General features: G+C 53.6%; 1 protein-coding gene across 4 annotated transcripts; it reads right to left on the bottom strand.

Moving 5' to 3' along the window:
* Nucleotides 1-5,822: 5,822 nt before the first annotated feature.
* On the bottom strand, nt 5,823-22,368 carry Dennd4b (DENN domain containing 4B). Of its 4 annotated transcripts, none has more exons than XR_013052177.1 (28): nt 20,872-21,006; nt 19,747-20,086; nt 18,994-19,246; nt 18,686-18,755; nt 18,319-18,488; nt 17,998-18,242; nt 16,939-17,005; nt 16,790-16,848; nt 16,480-16,624; nt 16,047-16,222; nt 15,809-15,909; nt 15,057-15,272; nt 14,470-14,615; nt 14,047-14,186; nt 13,836-13,962; nt 12,727-12,933; nt 12,306-12,434; nt 11,229-11,418; nt 10,463-10,630; nt 9,568-9,956; nt 9,292-9,414; nt 8,942-9,111; nt 8,714-8,855; nt 8,282-8,518; nt 7,206-7,340; nt 6,957-7,122; nt 6,809-6,873; nt 5,823-6,716 (listed from the first exon to the last, which is right to left on the bottom strand). XR_013052177.1 is itself a non-coding variant. In XM_006976257.4 (28 exons), exons 2-28 carry the CDS (start codon nt 20,061-20,063, stop codon nt 6,571-6,573), a joined length of 4,491 nt encoding a protein of 1,496 aa, XP_006976319.1. In that variant the 5' UTR covers nt 20,064-20,086; nt 21,984-22,368; the 3' UTR covers nt 5,823-6,570. The 4 variants fall into 4 exon arrangements, 3 of the variants coding, with proteins under 3 accessions (XP_006976319.1, XP_006976318.1, XP_076430591.1); XM_006976257.4 differs by lacking the exon at nt 20,872-21,006 and adding an exon at nt 21,984-22,368 and having other exon boundaries at nt 7,214-7,340; XM_006976256.4 differs by having other exon boundaries at nt 7,214-7,340.
* Between the last annotated feature and the right edge of the window lie 1,006 nt (nt 22,369-23,374).

Below are 23,374 nucleotides of genomic sequence, written 5' to 3'. Positions count from 1 at the left end.
ATATAGATCCTACTGGCCTCAAATTTACAGAGGTCCTTAGTCAGCACACCAACTTTTTGAAAAATGTGTGTGTGTGTATGTGTGTGTGTGGTTGGATGGTGGTGGCACCTGTCTTTAATCCCAGCACTTGGGAGGCAGAGGCAGGCAAATCTCTGTGAGTTCGAGGCCAGCCTGGTCTACAGAGGGAGTTCCAGGACAACCAGGGCTACACAGAGAAACGCTGTCTCAAAAAACAAAACAAGGGGTTGGGGATTTAGCTCAGTGGTAGAGCGCTTGTCTAGCAAGCACAAGGCCCTGGGTTCAAGCCTCAGCTTTAAAAAAAGGACAGTGTCTGTGTGTGAGTATGTGCATGTGTGAGTGCAGGTGCTGGAGAGCACAAGATCCTCTAGAGCAGGAGTTATAAGAAATGGTTAACCACCTGATATGGGTGCTAGAAACAACTCAGATTCTCTAGAATCTGTTATTCCTCTCTCGTGCAGCACAACCTGCCCTCGCTCCACTCCCCAGTCCTCTCCCCACCTCCCCCAGACCCACCCCTCCTCTACCTCCCCACCAAAAGAAGAGCAGGTCTCCCAGCGACAACCAGACAGGGCCACAACAAGCTACAAGGAGACTAGGCACAAAAGAACAAACAACAACACTACTAGACTGGGTAGACGCCCTACATCAAGGCTGAATGAGGCAACCAGAAGGAAAAGGGTCCCAAGAGCAGGCAAAAGACTCAGAGACACCACATTAGGATTTTTGTGGTGATCTGAGGGCCATGGAATGCCACAAAGTTCACAGCACACAACAGAACTCACACAATTGGGGGGGGGGTCATGAAAGGCCGCCTCTAAGTGGGCACGAGAGAGGGAGAGAGAGGGCCATAATGGCAAGGGGTTTATAAAGGTTACACCCAGCTGGTGATTGTTGTGGAATATTAAAGATGTGTTACATTCTTTTATGCTGTGGAATATTTAATGATGCAAAGATGTGTTGCATTCTTTTATGTTGCATTTGTTTAACTTTGTAAAGCTGTGTTACTTTGTCTGTCTAAAACACCTGATTGGTCTAATAAAGAGCTGAGCAGTCAAATAGCTAGGCAGGAGAGAGGGACTGTAGTGGGTAGCCATTCCAGCTTGGATCTGGAAGTTCCAACCCCCATTGAGACTCTGGCAACTGTCACGCCTACGAGGCGGGGCCAGGGGAGGTGCCTGTGCGCTCTCTCTGTGCCTGGAAGCTGAACATTGGAGGTGAACTGAGCAGAGCCCCAGAGAACACTGCTGGATTTCGATACACCTTCCCCAGACCCTGCGACCTACCTTTCACTTAATTTGTGAGTTATGCCATTAAATAAATATCCTTTTAACTACGTGGAGTGGCCAAACTAATTTCTCCAATAAGGGACAGGTGGGGCAGAGAGAATAAATAGAGGAAGAAATTTAGGCTCAAGAGAAGGAGGAAGAGAGAAAAAGAGGAGGAGAAGAGCATGCCAGAGGCCAGCCACCCAGCCACCCAGCCAGCTATGGAGTAAGAAGTAAAGAAAGACATATAGAATAGAGAAAGGTAAAAGCCCAGAGGGAAAAGGTAGAAGGGATAATTTAAGAAAAGCTGGCTAGAAACAAGTCAAGCTAAGGCCAGGCATTCCTAAGTAAGAATCAGGCTCCATGTATTTATTTGGGAGCTGGGTGGAGGGCCCCCAAGAGCAAAGAGTAAAAACAACCAACTACAGGCGATGACGTGGCTGCTAGAGCTGAGTTGCTGAAGGCAGGCTGGCGGAGCACAGGATTCTGGAATGTGAGTAGTTCTCAGATTACCAGCACCCCCAACTCCTACTGCCAGGAGCCCCACAAGAACACCCAGCCACACAACCACAAAATAAATGCAAAGGACCCAGCCCAGACCCACACAGGGTCCTTGATTGTCCCTTCAGGCTCCATGACCCCCATGAGCCCTGCCTAGTCGACTCTGTGGGTGGTGACTCTGTGGGTGGTGCTCTTGGTGCATGCAACCGACCCCTGGGCTGGCACTGGGCTCCTGCCATCCTGCTGCTCCTTCCTCCATGGGGTTCCCCTTGCCCCGCCCAGTGCCAAAAAACACTCTCCAGGCTCTAAAGCCAACTTTTTTTTTTTTAATCTAGAAAAATTTTAGATTTTGGTTTTTTTTAAAGGTCTTGTGTATGAGTATTTTGTCTGCGTGTTTGTTTGTGCAGTGTGTATATACCCGGTGCTCAGGGAGGTCAGAAGAGAGTGCCGGTTCCTCTGGAACTAGATCCCCTGGTTGTGAGCCATCATATGGGTGCTGAGAACCAAACCTCAGTCTTCGGCAAAAGCAGCGAGTGTTCTTAACCACTGAGCATCTCTCCGCCCCAAGAAACCAACATTTCTGAGCATGCTTAGCATTTTGTACAGATCATCTGCTCCAGGGCATTGAACTACTAAACTATAGCCGTAGCTCTTTCTAAGTTGTCTTGTGGGTTTTATTTGAGAGAAGAGTGGTACTAAGAGGTCCAGACTAGTCTGGCACTTAACTTGGAGCCTAGGCAGGCCCCTAAAAACTTGTAATCCTCCTACCCAGCCTCTGGAGTAGCTAGGATTACAGGTCTGTATCACCAGGTCCAGCTTTCAAGTAAATGATATAATTCTTCTTTAAATGACAAAATGCCTCCCACCCCCCAGACACAGCAGTGACTTGCCTAATTAGCAAGCGACCATGATTCACCTCAAATCTGTTATCCTTCAGCCTGTATACTCTGAAGTCTGGGAAGAGAAGTTGAGTCAGGTAATTTGGGCATATCTTTGCCCTCAATACAACTCTCTAACCACGGTTATCCCTTTAGTTAAGATATCCTGTAGTTCTCTTTGGAGGACTTGTGAATTTCATCACGTGGAAGGAGAGGAAGGATCTTCAAGGTCATCTTGACCACATAGCAAGTTCCAGGACAGCCTCAGCCCAGAAAAGAGTGCTCTAGTCCAGTGAGACTCTATACTTGCTCGTTGGTGGTAGCCTACACCTTTAATCTCAGCACCCTAAGAACAGAAAAATGATGCCTGGGGAGGCAGAGGCAGGTGGGTCTCTGAGTTTGAGGCCAGCCTGATCTACAGATCGAGTCCCAGGACAGCCAGGGCTACACAGAGAAAGCCTGTCGGGAAACCACCCCACCCAAACCAACAAACAAAAACCCCTCTATGCTCTTCTAGGGAAGGGACTGAGCTCGAAAACTGTCTTGCTATAGCCCAATGCAGTGCTAAGCACACTATAAACAGAAACTTATTTTAAGAGGACACATGAAGACTATGATATAGTTCAGTGGTAGAATTTAGCATTCAGAAGGCCCCTGGGTTGAATCTCTGGTTAAATTAAAAAAAAAAAAAAATGGACAGCTGTGATGTAGCATAAGTTCGGGATAGGATGAAAACATTTGTCCAGTATGTATAAGGTCCTAGATTTGATTACCAGCAAAACACACACACACACACACACACACACACACACACACACACACACACGATGTAGTCTGATCAGAAATTGACTGCAATGTGAGTAAGACAGAATTTATTTAATTTTATTCTTTGTTGTTATTATGTGTTGGTTTTTTTTTTCTAGGTTTTGTTTTGGGGGGGGATTCAAGACAGGATTTCTCAGGCCGGGCAATGGTGGCACATGCCTTTAATTCCAGCACTCGAGAGGCAGAGGCAGGAGGATCTCTGTGAGTTTGAGGACAGCCTGGGCTTACACAGTAAGTTCCAGAAAAGGCACAAAGCTACACAGAGAAACCCTGTCTCAAAAAACAGAAACAAACAAACAAAAGACAGGGTTTCTCTGTGTAGTTTTGGTTCCTGTTCTGGATCTTATTCTGTAGACCAGGCTGGCCTCGAACTCACAGAGATCCGCCTGGCTCTGCCTCCCGAGTGCTGGGATTAAAGGCATGTGCCACCACTGCCCAGCTGCTTTTTTTTGTTTTGTTTTGTTTATTTTATTTTATTTTATTTTATTATTATTATTATTTTTTTTTTTTTTTTTTTTTTTTTGGTTTTTCAAGACAGGGTTTCTCTGTAGCTTTGCGCCTCTCCTGGAACTCACTTGGTAGCCCAGGCTGGCCTCGAACTCACAGAGATCCGCCTGGCTCTGCCTCCCGAATGCTGGGATTAAAGGCGTTGCGCCACCACTGCCCAGCTGCTTTTTGTTTTTTTGACACAGGTTTCTCTGTGTAGCTCTGGCTGTCCTGGAACTCACTCTGTAGCCCAGGCTGGCCTCAAACTCAGAGATCCACCTGCCTCTGCTTCCTGAGTGCTGAGATTAAAGGCGTGCTCACCACCTCCTGGCAAGACAAAATTTCTGAAACTCCTTATTCCCTTCTTTACTCCTTTAGGATACTGGAAAAGCATCCTCAGGATTGAATGGGAAGGGTTCTTGGCTTCAGGTCCTAATAATTAAAAGGAAAACTTAAAAAAAAAAAAAAAAAAAACAGGGTCTCACTGAAGTGTCCTAGCTATCCTGGAATTCCCAATATAGACCAGGCTGGCACAGAACTCACAGGTCACCTGCCTCTTACCAGCATGCTGTGATTAAAAGGATATGCCACCACCCCTAACCTGCATTCTTTTCATCCACTGATCACCACCTCCTAGGAATTTTCACTAACATTTTATGTAAAGCATGTCCTTCATGAAAACCCCTGACCTTCTTCCCCAAGGCATTTGTTTGTTAGCTGATTCCCTTTGGTAATTGGTTTTGCGGCTCTGCTAGGAGTTGTTTCCTGTGTTTATTTCATTATACAGGAAAAAGAGAGAAAATTCCAGATGGGCCTGAGATTAGAAAAATGATGCCTGGGGAGCTAGCTAGCTAGCTCAGCAGTTAAGAGTGCTTACTGATCTTTCACAGCTCAAGTTCAGTTCCCAGCACCCACATCAGGCAGCTAGTGCTCAACTGCCTGCTCCAAGGGATCCAACCCTCTGTTCTGGCTGCTGTGGGCACCTGCATATGTGGTGTACACACACACACACACACACACACACACACACACACACACACACACATACACACACACACACACCGTATATAAAAGGAGTTGAAGACTGGAGAGACATAGCTCAGCAGTTAAAAGCACTTGCTTCTCTTGCAGAGGATCTGGGTTCTGTTCCTAGCATCCACAAGGTGACTCTAGTTCCTGAATATCCAACACCCTCTTCTGGCCTCTGTGGGTACTGCATGCATGTGGTACATATATACTCTAAGACACACACAGACACACAGACACACACGCACACACACACACACACCATATATACACATAAAATAATCTAAAAAAGAAAAATGATGCCCAATCTCCCTGGCATCCACACAGCAAGACTGTTACTCCTTGCTTCTTTCTTCCTATGGCCGCCTCCAAATTTAGATCACAGTGAGGAGCACTGTCTGGAGCTAGAGCACCTAAGGAGAGCTGGGATGATAGCCAGGGCTTCTGATATACAAGAGCAATGGCGACGAGTGAGGAGAGCTATCATCTTTGTGAAGGTACAGGAGAAGCTGGGGTCAGGGAGGGGACAGGAGGAGAGGAAATAAGGCAAAGATGAGCTCAGGGCCCCCAGAGAATGGAGCCTTTGTGTGGGGTACGGATGAGGGACAAGGGGGTGATTGTGTGGGAGGGCCGGAAGTGCCACGCAGACTGGCACCACCATAGCCAGCATTGCATTCGCCCTTCTGCCCTGACGACTCCCGCTACACCAAGTGGCTAGGATGTACCTGATGGTTACAGAGGATGGAAAGGGCAGCCAAGTGAATATGCAGCCAGGAAAAGTAAGGTATCACCCCAAATCCAGAGAACAGGAGGCAGAGGGGAAAAAGACAGAAGCAGCTTTTACTATATTTACATCCAACAAAACTTTGCAGAGAACAATCCTTATTGCACAGGTCAAGGCCATGGATGGGAGAGGCATTCCCCAAGGTGGAGTGGACAAGAAGGATCGGGACTAGAAGAGGCACAAGTTCTTCCCCAGGGAAGCCTGGGACTCTTCTGCATCCCAGTGCACGGCTCTCAAGGAGCTACAAACCCAATCCCCTTCTTTCTTACGCCCCTTGAGAATCTCCTAAGTATAGGAGCTGTGGCCTCAGAATAAATAACTAAATAAAATACAACACTAAGATTGCCTTGGGCTCGCTCCTTCAGCAACGTCAGGGAAGAGAGGTGGGGAATAAAACCCCTCCCTTCCATTCAGGGCAAAGGCTTGGGAGCGCGAAATCTTTCCAGTTGTTTTTTAAAACAAAAACTTCTAAGTCTACCAGGGCACTGCAGATCTGAGGATACCCTGGACAGGAGTCCCTGGAATAGGATGGAGAAAGGATGGAGCTGTGCCGACTTCCGCCGCTTTCCCCAACATCAGCATGAACAAATGGGGCAGGCTGGAGATAGGGGGATCGTGACTTCTGGTAACAGCCAGTCCCTCTTCCTGCTATTTCCACCTGGAGCCTACGGCTGAACAGCCTGTTTCCAGTTCCTCTTCGAAGGGCACAGGGAGTCAAGCTATGTCTAGAATCCACTCGCCATCCCCTCTCCACCCAAGGCGGGAGAGGGGAGCTTAACGGTCCCTAGCATTCCAGAGGTGCTCCAAAACATTTTCGGCAGTCAATGGCCTTGGGAGTAGGCATCTGCGCGCGCCGCTGCCTCAGTTCCTCCTTGCCCATGCTGCTGGCCAGCTTGTTAAAGGCAGACTTGTACTTCTTGTCGAAAGCCACTAGGGGAGAGGATGGAAATTGACGCATTAGGACCTCCTCTCGTGTCTGGTCCCACCTCCCTCATCTCTTCAGCATCTCCTTGTACCCTTACCTATGTCCACGTGGTCCTTGCCCAGAGCAGCCATTGTCAAGAATAAGATCTCACGGTAGATTCCCCTGTAGTGAACGTAGAGGAGTGTCAAAGAAGAGAGAGAGGTGCCAAGGTCAGGTGAAGGGCCACCTGAGTGAGAACATCATACCTCTGCAGGTGCAGGCCTGTGGGAGGGGGTCCTAGAGTTTCCAGCAGGAGCCCAACAGCTTTATGAACCTCGTTGAGTCCGACGTGGCGCAGCACTGATTCCAGCAATGCCAAGCTGAGACCTGGCGGTACCGGGCCCGGCCAGACTACTCTCTGTGGGGTCTGGCCTGGATAAAAGGAAGGAAGGGTTACCAGGATCGCCAGACTCTCTAGGTGAGGAGCCTACCCCTTTCACTCCTAGATCAAGTACCAACTCACTGTGGACCCTCCAGAGCACATAGAGAGGTGGGCAGCTGTTGGGATCAGGGGTCAGGACATCCCAGAGCAGACGCACATGCACAGAGGCTGGATCAGGGGTTAGCCAAGGAGATGGTCCCTGGGAGGGCTGAGAGAAGAAAAATTCAGAATGAGAAGCAGAGGACGAGAAAAAGAGACAGACAGACAATGAAACAGAGAAACATTACAGGACATAATAAAAGAGAAAGGCAAAGAACTTCTTCTTGCTGTTATTGGTATCTGGGACAGGGTCTCACTATGTAGACTAGGCAGGCCTGGAACTCACAGAGATCTACCCGAATGCCTCCTCCCAAGGGTTGGGATTAAAGACTGGAGCCACCATGTCCCAAGGTTCAAGAAATTCTTATCTCCCAGTTCTTATAAATAAGGACTTTGTTTTCTGTTGTTACATACCTAGCACCTGGACCCTAAAATGTATGCAGTAAGTCTTGGTGGAATAAACAGGAAAACATTAACCATTTTTTAGGTCCTAGTCACTGCATCAAGTTCCTATCCTGCTGTGGAACAATCTGTACACTGTAAATATGTATTACTCTCATTGGTTAATAAGGAGCTGACTGGCCTATAGCTGGGCAGGAGAGACTGGGAGAGAGAGCCAGGCTAGGAGAATTCTAGGAAGAAGGGTGGAGACAGAGGAGTCACCAGGAAACACAGAGGGGACAAGACATGCTGGAGGGCAGGTAAGTCCACAAGCCATGTGGCAATATATTAATAGAAATGGGTTAATTTAAGTTGTGATAGTTAGTAACGAGCCTGAGCTATCGGCCCAGCATTTACAATTAATGTTAAATCCCCATGCCAGTTACTTGGGAACGGCTTGTGGGACAGAAACTTCTGCCTACGCTATCCTATTAGGTTACTGCTTATGCCACTTGACAGATGATGAAATGGAGGAGGGTCAGAGTGGCAAACCTGCCTGGAAAAAAATGTCTTTTCTACACTGCCAAGGACAGAGAGGACGAGGAGACAAAGAACTGAGAGGTGAGGAGGGAAGCATTCAGGAGGCAAGGACCACATAAGGGCACTGACCTGGCTGGGGGCGTGCCCATCATAGGAGGCCAACACCAAGCCTGGTAGAATGCTAGGCAGGCGTAGCCGTTGGAAATACCACAGGAGGTTCCAGAAGATGATGGGGTGGGCAGCGGGCAACTCGGGCAAAGCCAACACCTCGCTGCCCTCATTCTCTACCAGAGACTCGAGCTCTTTCCGCAGCACCAGAGGGCTCAGGTACGCCCACGCCCCGGTCTCAACTCTCCGGGAAGCACTCTGTTGGCACGCGTAGGAGAACAGTCAGAACATCCGCCCTAAAGGCCACAACCAGAGGCTCGCCTCCCAGTCACTCAGCAAGTCCAAACGCCTCTCGCATGCCCCTGGTCCTCAATGCCCATCTATCTACCTGCCACCCCTGGACCTCCCCTCAACAGACAACACACTCCCACTTCCTCACTGCCCAGCCCTTACCCCCATATGCCCATTGCAGAGCTGGGGTTCATCCAGGGCAAGGCAGAGCCTCCGGTCACTGAGCACAGGGCCAGGCCCCCCCGGAACAGGGTCATCTTTGCTGCCACTGGCACCAGCAGGGGCAGACTTCGGGCTAGAGGCACTGCAGGGGGACAGCAGGAGGGGTCAGCTCTTGGGACGCCATCCGACCGCCTGTCCCTCCCGCAGCCCTCCTCCTGCCTTGGGCACCTGGGTCGGGAGTCAAGGGTCTGGACACTGAGCAGGGGCACAAAGGGGGAGGCGCAGAAGGGGCAAGTCGTATTGAGGTTCGAGTCGTCAGGCGCCCAGCCAGCCATGATCTCCTCGTCATACACCAGGGAATCACAGGCCCGGCACAAGGAGCAGCTAGACAGCAGAATCTGCAGGCAAGGAGACCCCAGGAAACGAGCCGTATTTAGTTCCAGGGCCCCCGGCACCCCATGCCCTTCCCTGCCCCTTCCATCTCTCAAACCCAGCCAGGCCTCCCTTCCGCCTCCTCCCCTCCCCCTGCCTTTCCAGGAGGGGATATGAGCCCAATGGTGTGGACAGGGTATGCTCACTTCCAGGGAAGGTGGTTGGGAAGGTCCAGGGGCATCGCTGAGGCGCTCTGAGGAGCGGCGTAGACTTAAGCTGCTGAGAGAAGACTCCGACAGATCCAGCTCACTGCCCAGAGAAGCGGAACTCTGCCGTTAGAGGAGAAAGCACAGTCAGCTAGTCCTTTGTTCCTCTCACTTAGAAGGCTGGTTTCAGTCCCTCCCGGTCACCTTTAGGGGCATTCACCCAGTCAGTGCCCCCTCCCCTCCTGATAGTCAAGTATCTCTTCTCCCATCGGCTACCTCGGAAGCAGTGGATCCAGGGCGCTCTCGGGGCCACAGAAGGCTATCCATGGGACTTCGGCGGGCCGCAGGAGGCATGTCAGGGGGTAACTCGGGTGGGGGGATGCGGGAGGCAGAGGAGCGGCGGGAAGGGGTGAGAAGCTGTTGGAGGCGGGCACCCAGTCCTTTTCTGGGGGTGCCCACTTCCTCCTGACAGCCACTAGTTTTGGGGCCCCGCCCACTTATCCCTTCTAGGGTCTCGGTGGACTGGGCACTCAGGGCTGAGCCGGAGCCCCCCGGGCTTCCTCCAGGTGCCAGTTCTTCCCCTGTCAGACTCAGGTCTGAGAGGCTTCCATCCTGCCAAGGCACCGGTGATCCACGGGGTTCGAGGACCCCCAAGGCCTCTATCACTGCAGGTCAAAAGAGAAGAGAGATGGAGCCCTGCACTCTTCCCAGCTGCTCTTTTCCCAAGCAAACACAATTCCTGTAGCCAAAACTCCAGCATCAGTGGCTGGAAAGATGGCTCAGTAGTTAGGAGCGCTGGCTGCTCTTCCTAAGGGTTCAACTCCCAGCACCACATGGCAGCTCACAACCATGTATAACTCCAGTTCCGGGGGATCTGACACCCTCTTCTGGCCTCCATGAGCACCAGGGATACAGGTGATGCACTGATATACATGCAGGCAAAACACCCATACACATACAATAAAATTTTTGGAATGAAAAACTGTATAAACCAACAAATTCTAGCATCACAACTCACTATAACATTTAGGCAAGATTGCCTCGAGAGCCTACAGGACCACTAACCATTACATGGAGCTACCCTAATCACGGCCCTAGTCTTCCCCTCTCGCTGAAAAGTTGTTAGGAAACTCAATGGGAGGGAGAAGGAAGGTCAGAGAAGCGTACTCACTGTGAGCCACACCAGCCTCCACGGTGGGCTGTGCCCCCCGGGCACTGCCTAGGCTGCCACTCTTGACCAGGCGCCCGGTGGGTGACGATGGATCCCGCAGACTTCGCCCTGCCCAAGTAGTCTGGCGCTGAAGAGGGCGGGTCGGGGAGGGGCGCTCCAGACAGGGCTCTGTAGAAGGCACAAGAATTTAGTCCCAGACTGAAACGCCACCCCCCACCCCGGGTGAACCTGGGTTTTGCAGTTTCTCCCAGGTAGAACTTTATACCTCTGCTACCAAACAAATGCAGTGTGTCCACACACAGAAAGGCCTGCCAGGCCTAGTTTTCTGGGTCTCTCCCCATCAGAACCTAACTACCTCATCCAGCCCTGTCTTTTTTTATTGTTGTTGTTGTTTTTGGAGATAGAGTTCCTCTGTGTAGCCCTGGCTGTCCTGGAACTCACTCTGTAGACCAGGCTGGCCTGGAACAACAGAGATCTGCCCCCACCCCCAATCCCCATACCCCACCCCGGCGCGCCTTTGCCTCAGGAGTGCTAGCATCAAAGGCTTGTGCCATTCCCCCAAACCCCCCCCCCCATGCCATTTTTTTTCCTATTGATACAAATTCTCACTATATGTTGAATCTGGCCTGGAACTCACTATGCAGCACAAGGTAGCCTTGACTTTGCAACAATCAATCATCCTGTCTTGGCTTCCCAAGCCCTAGGACTGCAGGTGTGCACCATCACGTCTGGCACCACAGCTCTCTCAGAGCCAGTCCCTACCCACCTGTCTGGGAGCTGCCCGACTCTTGATGCATGGCCACCTGCTGCTGCTGCTGCTGCTGCCACTGCTGCTGCTGCCGTCTGTCCTTCAAGGGCTGGCGGAACTGAGCAGCCCCCAAGACAACATTCCGGAGCTTGGCCCAGCGTAGGCGTCCACCCGGTGTACCAGATGGCCATTTGCTTTCCAGCACAGCCTGTCAATCACAGTGCCCACCTAGTGATGCCTTACCTCCTGTCCGGAACCCCAGGGGCTACTTCCTTCTCCAAACATGCTGGCTAGGACGATCTAGCCAATAGCTCACCCAGAAACAGAAGCACCAAAGAGGCATTATCAGTAGTAATGGAGAAAAGTATATCTAGCTTCTACTAGTCATCTGTCTGTCTGTCTGTCTGTCTGTCTATGTCTGTTTGTCTGTCTATTGAGGGTCTCACTATGTAGCCCTGGCTAGCCTGGAACTCACTCTGTAGACCAGCATGGCCTTGAACTCACAGAGATGTTCCTTGTCTCTGCTTCTTGAGTGCTGGGATTAAAGATGTGCATCATCATGCCCAGCTAGACTCTATTTATAAACTGAATGGCTTTGGAGAAATAATCTCAACTGCTTAACTACTTAGTTTCCTTATCTGAAAAAGAGGAGACAGTTTAGTATTGTGGTTAAGAGGCTGAATTCTGGATATAATTTTGCCTATATTCTGACTCCCTAACTTGTTTGCCATGGGACCTGGGGCAAGTTACAAATTCTCTGCAATCTCAATTCCTATAATACAGGGATGAACCACAGTGCCCGGGGGCACTGTGGAGATAAAATGATTTAAAATGTGTAATGTATCTGGGACAGTGTCCGGCATGGAGTTTACGGTTGTTGTAAATAAGAATCAAGGTATCTAAGTCTGGAAAAAAAAAAAAAATGAAAAACAAACAAAAAACCTTCTGTCTGCACAAAGGCAACACAGAGGCACAAAAGATGACAAGGACCACAGGACCAAGGAATAGGGACAGCCGCAGCTGTCCAAGGACAGCACTCTCCCCCAACAGGCCCCAGCACAGGCTGCATCCTGCCTCCTGCCCCCAATTAAGTACCTTGTTGTAGTAACCGTAGGTGATGGTGTTGGGCACGATGCCTGCCCGCCGCATGTCTAGCATGACTCTCACGGACAGCACAGGCTGCCCATAGTGTGAACAGAGCTGCATCAACACCCGGTAACACACCTAGGCCCAGAGAGGCACAGGCTGTAAGGGACGTCCTCCAACCCAAACCCCCAAGCCTCAGCAAGGACCCGCTTCCAGCCTCCAATTCCCCTGGCAGCTCCTTCCCGCTGCTCTCGATGCCCTGCGGTCTCCCCTGCTTGGCCCCGTGTGTGCTCACGCCCTCTGATGGTTGATGGTTGACTCCACTCCGGGCTGCCCATCCACCCAGTTTCCCTCTCGCGGTCCCTAGAGTTGCACATCCTGGCTGGGGTTAGGGGTGGGCATGAACACACAGGTAGTGAGGAGTGCCTACCTCATCAGGGAGCACCACCTTGCTGCTCTCCATCTCACGCAGCACATGGTAGGCTGTATGAAGTGCTCGAACCCGGGAGGGGGCCGACCGCACATAGGCAGGCAGGCACAGGAACCACAGGCCATAGCAGTGACCTAGTAGGCACCGGGCCCACAGCTCAGGCACAGTGGCTGACTTCTGTGCCATTCGCTGGGCAACCTTCATCTCCTAGGTGGGGCAAGGGACACACCAAGGTAAATATGATGCCAAGGCCAGAACAGATCTTTTTCTTTTTCTTTTTTTAAATTCATGTATCTTTTATTTACTTGTATTTTATGTGTGTTGGTGTTTTGCCTGCATGTGTGTCTGTGTGAGGGTGTCAGATCTCCTGAAACAGGAGTTACAGTTTCAAGCTGCCATGTGGGTGCTGGGAATTGAACCTGGGTCCTCTGGAAGAGCAACCAGTGCTCTTAACCGCTGAGCCATCTCTCTAGCCCCCCCCCCCCCGATATTTTTCTTTATTTTGATATTTTTCTGAGATAGCGTCTTGTCCTATAGCCTAGGCTGGACCAGATCTTGCCTCAACCTCCTGATTGTAGGAGCAGTGTGAGAAGCAAGACTTTCCTGAGACAGGGTCTGTGTTCTAAGGATGTAAGAGGGCTGAGGCACTGCCTAAGCTACAACCCTCCTGGGAGCCTCAGTAGGGTAGAGTAGCCTGGCCCTGGAGCATGAGTGGGCACCTTGGAAGATGTAGCCAGCTCCTCCTGAGGAGGAGGATGGTAAATGACAAAGGTAACAAAAGCTAACGTTTTGCTGTTGTTTGTTTGAGACGGGGTCTCACTATAGAGCTCTGGCTGTCCTGAAACTCACTCTATAGGCCAGGCTGGCCTCCAACTCAGAGATCTGCTTTCCTCTGCTTCCCAAGTGCTGAAATCAAAGGCATGCATCACTATGGCTGGATGTACAGTGTGGGGTTTTGTTTGTTGGTTTGTTTTGTTGGTTTTTTTTAATGTACCAAGCTTATGTAAACCTCGCAGCAGCTTTATGGGGTAAACACCATTAGTATCCTCATCCGACCATGAGGCAATACCCACTGTGCCAGGCTCCCCATAGGGGCTACTGCTAGTTACCTGTTTGGTACGCCGAGGCGCAGGGCTGCTGGGGGCACTACGGGATGGGCCCGGCACAGGCAGGGCTCCCCGCTGTTCCTGGGGAGACTCAAATAGCTCAGGTCTTAGCTCTGGAAACCCATCATAACTGGAGAGACAGCGGCAACAGGGGGGGCAGTTAGCACAGGGGCGAGCGTGGGCCTCGGGACTGGTGAAAGGAAGAGACTCGTACCAGTACTGGGGAGTAGATTCACTGCCTTCCGGTACTGGGGGCTCCTCTGGGGGTGTGATGAAGACGGTGAGCTCACTTCCTGACAGCTCCTCCAGCTCCACCAGGGGTGTCGGCTCAGGCTTCTCCTGCTCCGGGTGGACCTGGAACAGGAAGGTGAAAGAGGAAGAGACAGAGCCAGGGTCCCCAGAAGATGGCCTCTCCCAGGAAAATACATTCACGGGGAAGGAGTCCCGGGGATCCATGCGGAGGAGAGTCAAGATTGAAAGGGTAGGAAAGCAAAGGAAGCCGGCCATGTACGGCTTCCCAGGCTGTGCCTTGTCTCACTCCAGTAGTCCACCACAGTCACAGCTGAGATGCACAGTTAACCGTGGCCTGGGGATAACAGAGGCAAGCAGGGGGAACTCGGTGGACAATGCTCGATACCTTATCGACACAAGAGTCAAAGAACTCAAGGGCGGCATGCCGGGCAGAGCCGAAAGAGCATTCCTCGATGAACTGTGAGAACATCTGTGTGTGCAACAGCTGAGAATACAGCTTGTGGCTGGAGCGCTCCCGGGACTTGAGGAAACCTGAGCGGGGGGAGAGTGGGTCTGAAGGGGTCACCACGGTTCTCTAGCTACCACAGCCCTCTCCTGCCTGCAGCCAGCTCTTCGCCCTCGCCATTTAGTCACACCTCTCCCGCAGAGCACTTCGGCTCTCCAACACCCCAGTTCCCCAGAGTCCCTTCCTTATCTGTTTATATCTACCGCTGCAGACTGGGAATTCTCCAAGGGCAGGCCCTGCAACAGACCTGTACCCCTGAGTGCTGCTCACCACCAGGATGACTACGTTCACCTTAGGCCAAGGGCTCCCAGCTAGCGGGACACATTCACCTGTATACCCTAATTGCCTCCAAGACCAGAAAAGAGGAGGAATAAGCAATCTTCTACTCCCACTTTCCTCATGGAGCCCAGCCCCCTAACTGTGCCCTCCCTCAAAACCCATTACAAAGACAGACTCTCTTTATTTACCCTGAAGGTAGAAAAGGTTGTCAACATCTCGAGACCCCTCAGAGGGGGCCTTGGTGAGAGGGCGCAGGAAGTCCCGGTAGCCTTTGAGCAGACAAGCCATGAAGCGCAGGAAGGCTCCCTGGACTTCCCGCTCCAGGCGCGTCCGGCGGCCACACACTGCCTCATAGTCTGTCAGCAGGAATTCCAGGGAGGCCTCCTCTTCTGGTCCAGTGTAAGCTGGAAATCAATACGTCTGAGAGTCAAGGTTAGCATCCACAGGGCTTGCCCCACCCTGTTTTTCATACAAATGTCTCCATCCCCAAAAGCAGCCTCTGACAGATCTTGCACCAGGAATCACTGAAAACTTACGGTTGGGCACCAGTTTCAAGCCTCTCCAGTGACAGGTTCAACTCCCCCCCTCCCCCCACCCCCCACCCCATACAGGGTTTCTTTCCTCTGTGTAACAGCTCTAGCTGTCCTGGAACTCGCTTTGTAGACCAGGCTGGCCCGAACTAACAGAGATCCGCCTGCCTCTGCCTCCCGAGTGCTGGGATTAGAGGCGTACGCCACCACCGCCCGCTGGGCTCAGCTTCCTTGATGGGCTCAGGAAGGCTGCTCCCCTACCCCTGTCTCTAGCTTCATTTCACACCCACCAAATCCAAACCCCCTAACCACTTCAGAGAAGATCTATTGCCCCTTGGGCCCTCCCCTCAAACTGAAGATTTGAAGCCAACCACAGCGTCCGGCCTCCCAAGCCCACCCAGGCTTCTCACTCTGGTCCAGCTGCTGGTACAGATTTGTCAGCGTGGCCAGCAGAAGCTTGTATGGTTTGCGGGGCAGGGTCCGAGCAGAGAGGGGCTTCTTCTCCTCCGTTCTAAGAGAGAGAACAGAAGGAGGAAGGATGCTGGGGCTTCTCTGGAGCCTAAAACCCCCTTCCAGTCACCAAGAAACCCCCACACCGGCCCCAGCCTGCTCCCCTCCCAGGCCCCCAGTGATACTTCGCCTCCGTACTGGAAGAGTGTGTTGGTGTCCAGATCCACACAGATGACATCAGCAGGCGGGTCGTGCAGATCGAAATAACTGGAGTGGATCCCCACGATGAAGGGCACGGGGGCACTCAGCACATCCGCCAGCACCAGCGGGCACAGCGGAATGTAGGGGCACTGCCAGTGCAGCGGGAAGATCATCTAGAGCCCCAGGGAGTGAGAGCCGGTGAGAGCCGGTGAGCACAGGGGCCTGGCCTTGGGGAGGCGAGGCCCGTCTGAAGAAACTGCTGGAGCTAATCTTGAAGGAAAACCCTGTCTCCGACAACTACACCCAGGCCGAGAGGCTGGAGACCCTCTTCCCCCAAGGGAGGGAAAAGAGGAAGAGTCCAGTTCTGGATGGAGGGGCCCCGGAGCAGGCAGCCCTCCTGGAGAGGTCGCCCAGATGAGGCGGTACTCACCGAGACCAGGGCCTCGCAGACACTGGTGAGCAGATCTGGCCGCAGCGAGTGCACCAGCAGCTTGTGCTCCGTGAGCACGGCCAGCAGCAAGGTGATAGCCAGTTCGGGGCCCAGGTTCTGCAGCAGCTGCAGGAAGCTAGCACCACTGTGGGGCGCGAGAGGAGGAGAGGGTCGCCACGGAGACTCGGGAGCCCGACTCGGACCCCACCTAGGCCAGGCTGCAAAGGTCTCAACAGCGGTACCGCTCTGACTCATGCCCCCTATTGTACCCCAGGTCATCAGAGGCCCCACTCCCCATTTAGGCGCATACCTGAGGGGCAGGGGTGAGGAGACAGGTTGACAGAGGAGCAGGTTGTCGTAGGGGGACATCTGGGGAAAAGAGCCACAGGTCAGGATGCTCCTGGCCAGCCCCGCCACCTCCTCTCCTTTCTCCTAGGCCAGCCGAGGCTCACCTCTCACCTGCACTAGGATGCGGGGTCTCTGCGGGGAAGGGAACGGGACGTTGTGAACGAAGTGGGAGATGTGCCTAGGAAGAGAGGAGAGAGGTGAGGCCGACTCTTCAGTCCATCCCTGTCCTGGCCCTCCATACACTCTCTCTCTATCCTAGCCTCGAAAACCCCATTCCCCCCTGAGCCCGCCCCCTTGGCTTGGGTCAGCGTTATACATCGATCTTATACACATTAGAGAGGAGGTCCCCTTGCCTGAAATCCCCTCATCTACACAGTGAGTTCCAGGCCAGCCATGGCTACCATGAAAACTTCTCTAAAACGAATAAATAAAAAATAAATAAATAAACTGAGCGTGGTGGCGCACGCCTTTAATCCCAGCACTCGGGAGGCAGAGCCAGGCGGATCTCTGTGAGTTCGAGGCCAGCCTGGGCTACAGAGTGAGTTCCAGGAAAGGCTCCAAAGCAACACAGAGAAACCCTGTTTTTAAAAAAGAAAAAAAAAAAAAAAAAACTCTGTGACTCTGAGACCAGCCTGGTCTATGAAGAGAGTTCCAGGCCAGCTAGGGCTATATAGTGAGCCCTGTCTCATAAGTAAATAAATAAACAAACAAATAAATAAAAATAAGACACTGATCTGTGCTGGGCAGACACAGACCTAGCCAAGACCCAACAACTAACAAGTGTAGGCTAGATTCTTTTTTTTTTTTTTTTTTTTTAACATTTATTTATTTTGTACACAGTGTTCCGTCTGCATGCCAGAAAAAGGGTGTCAGATCTCATCACAGATGGTTGTGAGCCACCATGTGGTTGCCGGGAATTGGACTCGGGACCTCTGCAAGAACAGCCAGTGCTCTTAACCTCTCTGAGCCATCTCTCCAGCCCGCAGGCTAGATTCTTGGCTCCACCTACCTCTAGCCAGTAGCTTAAATGGACACACTATATAACCACACTGCAGTCTTGTCCGCTGGGTGCTCAGCGTCATCCCCCCCACCCCCAACTCCATTCTCATGTCTCCCATTCATCCTCTCTAATGCCTCCTAACTCCCCAGTGTCGGGAGAGCCGTGCTCACACTTCCAAGGGCAGCCGATGGGGGCCTGAGACGGAGTAGCGGTAGAGGAAGGTGAGGAAGGCTCTGAAGGCGGGGAAGGCCGGCCAGCGCGACAGCACCGCAATGGCTCGCCGGCTGCGCACGGCTCGGCCCCCCAGTGCCCGGCCCCGTTCCACGGCGCTCAGCAGGCCCAGTGCCCGCGCCTGCCTCTCTGACAGCCTGGCCCTCGGGAACGCTTCGTAGAACTGCAAGGCGGCACCATACACCTGGCGGAGGTATAGGGATAATCAGATATCTGGGCTCTGCATTGCGTGGACCCCTTACCACACTCCACACACCCACCTTATCACCCGCAGCACCCGTGAGCACAAAGGTGGAGAAGACGGGCACTGGGTACTTGGTCTGGGCAGGCCAGCACTCGATCGTGGCTCCCATGGGCAGGCAGAAGACCGGCACTGACTCGGGCAGAGGGAACGCCTCATTGTCTTCCTCGGGGTAGCGGCCCAGCAGCTCTATGACCCAGCAGAAAAGCACCCCATTAGAGTGAAGAGGTCCATTCGATTCCAGGTCAAGAAGTTAGGGGATCCCAGAGAAGGGGCTAGATGGCAAGGGGAAGTAAGTCCTGGGATCGCCGAAGTTACCAAACCAAGAGGCACCCAGCAGAGGAATGGAGGGGCCCGAGGATAGGAAGGACAAGGAGGGCACTCACCTGCCTCATACACCAGCGTGTTGGCCTTGGCCAGGCCCACCTTGTAGCATAGGTACACTGCTGGACCCCACTGGCCCGGAAATGACAAGAGATAAGCAGACACGTCACTAGCAAAGGTTTCTGGGGGTCCATCTGCTCTCTACCACCCTTCAGTTGTGCATTGTCTTCAGAGCTACCCCAATTCCAGTTCCCCCAGCCAAGCCACCTCTGATCTGGCCCTGGTGCCAGAGGCCGGGGTCCCCGAAGACCCTCTGTTCCCTTACACTCATGGCCCAGGTTTTGGCTCTCAATACCACAGCACCACTCACCATGCCAGGGTTGAGGTTTCGGGGCAGCCGGCAGTAAGTGTGAGGAGTGCCCTCACCCTTGCTGGGCAGGATCAGGCAAAGGTCAGTGATGCCCAGGGCATGCAACCCTGCCCCCTCTGCTGCCCGCCGGTACATGAGGTAGGTGCGGGGGTGCCCAGGGCCTGGAGGGGCCAGGTTGGCTGAGTGACTGTATGGTGTCGTGTCAAGCACTTGGAAGCCAGGTTTGCGTCGTTCCTTCCCTTCATATAACACCCTTGGCACAGAGGGCAGAGACATCGAGAGGTCAGGATGGAAAGACCGGCTCTGCATACCCGGCCTCCTAGACCAGCCATGTTCTCCCTCAGCCTTGTCAGAGCCTGGTCGTAGAGTCCACCACTTCCTGCTTCAAGCTCTGTCCTCTAGGATCCTTGCCTTCTTTTGCCTCGACTCTACCTCTCGGTCAGGAAGCATCCCTTGAAGCCATGCCCTCCCCAGTGGTCGCGTAAGCACTAAGAACCGAAAGCCTCTCTGCTAAGTTCCTCACATGGTTTACCCTATCTGATATTCTGAACCAGCCAGCGAGGAGGAGACACTGCTTTCGCTTTGCAGATGAAGAAACATTCACTAGCTCGTAAGCCCCTCCCCCTCTGACCTCCAGCCCATCCTGCCGCTGTTCGAGTATTCCTCCTCTCAACCCATATCCCTAGCTCTTCTTAGCTCATGCCAAAGTCCCTCCCAGCTTCCCCTAGTGCCGGCATGGATAGGGGCACCCACCCCAGCTCAACGAGGGGGGGCTTGTCACGCCCCCTGCGGTAGCAGATGACGGGTTGGGTTCCACCCAGGAGCCCAGCACTGAGCTCCAAGGGGTGGCCACCAGCAGAAGTCTGGATGCACGTGTAGCCCTGGGGCACCTCCTCGCCCAGTGCTCTAGCGATGACTGCCACATCTGTAATAGGTTCAGCGGGCCGGGGAGGGCGCAGGGGCCCAGTAGGTTCAGGAACCCAGGTCTCCTCAGGTATAGGTGCCCCATTTCCTGCAAGCCCAGCTACCACGAAGTAATCCACCAACCGAGGCGGTCGCTCCTCTGCCATGGCCCCCCCTTCACTCACGGCATCTGGAATGGTCAATTGAGAAAAAGATGAAGCAAGAGAGGCTAGTGTTCCCACGGCAACCAGAGGCTAGTGTTCCCATGGACCCCCCCCCTCCCTTCTTTCCTCTTCCTAGTTCTTCTAAGGAAAGGATAAATGATCAGCCAATCCTGTACTCTCCCACCTATGACATCATCACACTCTCACATCCCACCACAGCTCCTTAGAGACCACTAGGTCCCTTCTTCTTCTTAGTGATATCAGCCCTCTCTTCCCAAAGCACCCAGACTCCACGCTACAACACACATCTGACATATTACTCACCTATTCCTTCAAAGGCTTGCCCCTCTTCACTCCCTACAGTTACATCTCAGAGAACACAGTATTTTCTATAAAGGCCTGCAATGGTATCATTCACTCGGGCTACCACATCATACCAACCTTGGCCTTTTTACAGGTCTCTGGCCTTCCTGCTCTGGTAATAACACCACAAGAACCGTTCTGACACAGCTAATGCTCTTCAATCACTCACCCTTACATTTTAGAAGACCCCACGGGTTTCTAGGGAGGCTTGCAAAACCCAAAATGTAGCTTCTGCTCAGACTTCAACTATCTTTTTTTTTTTTTTTCCCCTACCTTAACTTTACCTATCTGGCCAAGCAACCAGGGCTCTCCCATCTCCAGAATCCTTACGTGTCTGCAGTTGGGTACAAAGGGACTATGGGAGACAGCTCCAGTCATTCCATGCCCGTGCCACCCAGACGCAGACAGAATCAGGCCCGCAACAGTCTATCGGTAACTGTTTTCTCACCTGCCTCCATGGCCTGACCCTGGGGAGTGGGCGCCCCAAGAGTCCTGAGGTGCCCCAGGGTGCTGACGGTGGGAAGAAGCCTGGTGGGTGGTTTGCAAGGGGCTGGAGGCTGGGAGAGTGCTTCAGAGGGGAAAGGAGGTTACTTCCTGAAACGGCCCCGGGAAGGGGAAGCTGCAGCTTGCTCAGCATAAGTCAGCCTATGGGTGTGTGGTGGCGACGGGAGGGGGGCAGCACTGTTGAAGGTGCCAGCACAGCCTCAGACCAAGGCAAACCCCACCCTGAGGACCCTGAGCAAGGCAGAGGTAACTCGCAATGTCTCCAGGATGCACAGTTTATTCAACCTCCCACTCTTCCTCAGAGAACTGGAGCCAAGCGGGCTCCCTTCTCAACCTGGCCCCTGGACACACATGCCCCAACTCAAGCTAAATTTAGCTCGAGCTTCGCCACATCTGAGAGGTGAAGCCAGGAGTCAGCGTCAGCCTCCTGATTTAACTCCAGGACACAGCTCCCTTTCTCATCCACTGTAGGCCAATGGGAGCTCTCTGTACCCCAAGGCAGCAGGCAAAAGCCGTTAGATGAGACCCGCTAATAGGCAAGTGGGTGGCTCCGGATCAACACGGCTTGTGCATCCAGGCCTACCCTCTCTCAACCAGGGGAGAGTCCTATAGAATGCAGTCCCTTCTCCCTTGGGGGAAAAACAACGGCACTGGAGCCACACTGGGTCCCAACACCCACAAGCCGGATGACGGGAAGTCGGGGCTGGGGCAGAGGGCGCGCCGCGGGGGAGGTGGCTGAGCCTGGGGCCAGAGGGCCGAGGGAAGCGCGCGCACAGACTGTCGAGAACGTGACGGCAGCCGCGCCAGCAGCCGCGTGACCCTAGCGGGAAGGAGGGGTGCCCCGGCTGGAGCGCCCGCGGGAGCTCCAGGGTATAGGGTGCCCGGCACAGCTAGCTCGCTCCAGGTTGCGCCCTCCCCTCCACTTTCACTTCCCTGGGAGGGAGGAAGCGGAACCAGATGCGCAGCGCAGAAGAACAGCTGGGGTACAGTCCCTCGTGCCGCCCGCCCCTCCGCCCGCCCTTCCCCGCCCGCTGCCCCGCCCGGGCCGGCCCCTACCTGCCTGCCCTGGGACTCCCCAGCCGGCCCGCTGGCGGGTGGCTTGGAGGGCGGGCTGGCGGGCCGGCGGGCGGCCGGGCTGCTATCCAGCCCCGGACATGGCGCGCTCGACTTGGGAGCCGCTCGCGCCTGGGCTGAAGGAAGATGAGGCGGCCGAGGGCGCCGGGCACGGTGCAGAGAGATCTGGGCGGTCCCAGCGTCTAGGCGCGCGGCACCACGCGGGGACTGCTGCCGTGCCGCTAGCTCTGGCCGTGCGGTCCTCCGGCTCCCGCGGTGCTGGGGACCCCGCGCTCTTCCGCGCGCCCTGCTTTCTCCACTCACCCCCCCGCCACACACACACACACACACACCCAAGAGCCGCGGGCGCCGCTGCTATTCCACCCCCCCACGCCACCAACCCGGGCCTGCGGCCGTGACCCTGGCTAGCGCCGGCCCAGCACCCCGCCGCCTGCAGCGCGACCCCTGGTGGCTGGGAGGGTCCCCTGCAACCAAGCGGATTCCCACCACCCAGCGGACAAGCAAGACAACTGACCCCAGGTGGCCCCCGAAGTCAGAGCGGATGCTCCTGTCCTGCCCTCCGTCCTACAGTCAGATGTGGCCACCGTCCTACAGTCAGATGTGGCCACCGTGCCACGGTGAAGGCCTTGAAGACCTAGACCTGGGAAACCCAGGTGACTCCCCACTTCCAGGTTTAGAACGCTCTAGCCAGAGCCAGAAGTTCTCAGTTCTCCTTTCGAGAAATGACAAGAGCATTGAAAAAGAGGAAGAGAGGCATGAAGCCGAAGAGCGGAGGTCGGGGAGGGGCAGCACTCCTCTCACCGTGCTGGGTGAAGGCTGACAAACGTATGCGGAACATGGTTGTCTCCAAGGTTCATCGATCGAGTTAAACTCAAATGGAGCAGTGAAGTGGGTGAATTCACACACAATGCTGGTATCCTAGGAACGTGGAGTTGGATAGGCCCTCCAAGCTTCAATGACCAGGGGAGCCAGCTAGACCTGCTTACTTGGAGTTCATAATTATCAAACCCTCTCTCTTCAGAAGCCCCAATGCTGGGAATAGCTCTACCCCCAAGAGAGTTGAGGTCATTCTACCAGAAACACCCATAACCTGGGCCAACAGCCATCTTCTTACCCCAGGCCTTGGGTTGAGGAAGAGTAACTTGTCTGGCCAGTCAGGGTGCCCCCTCCCCTGATGCTGCAGCAGCAGAGCCTTAGACAAACACGAGGGCACGTAAGGTGACTTCCTGCTGCCATTGGTGAAGTATATATTGGCTCTAGGACATGTCCAATTTGAGGCACAAATCTAAGGTTGGTGGCTCTCCACAAACCACAATGCTGAAAGGATGAAAATGTGTCTATAATCCTAGCACTCAGGAAACCGAGGTGAGAAA

This window comes from Peromyscus maniculatus, chromosome 6, assembly GCF_049852395.1.
Source record: "Peromyscus maniculatus bairdii isolate BWxNUB_F1_BW_parent chromosome 6, HU_Pman_BW_mat_3.1, whole genome shotgun sequence".
Taxonomy (NCBI): Eukaryota; Metazoa; Chordata; class Mammalia; order Rodentia; family Cricetidae; genus Peromyscus; species Peromyscus maniculatus.
This window is presented reverse-complemented; position numbering and strand designations above follow the sequence as displayed.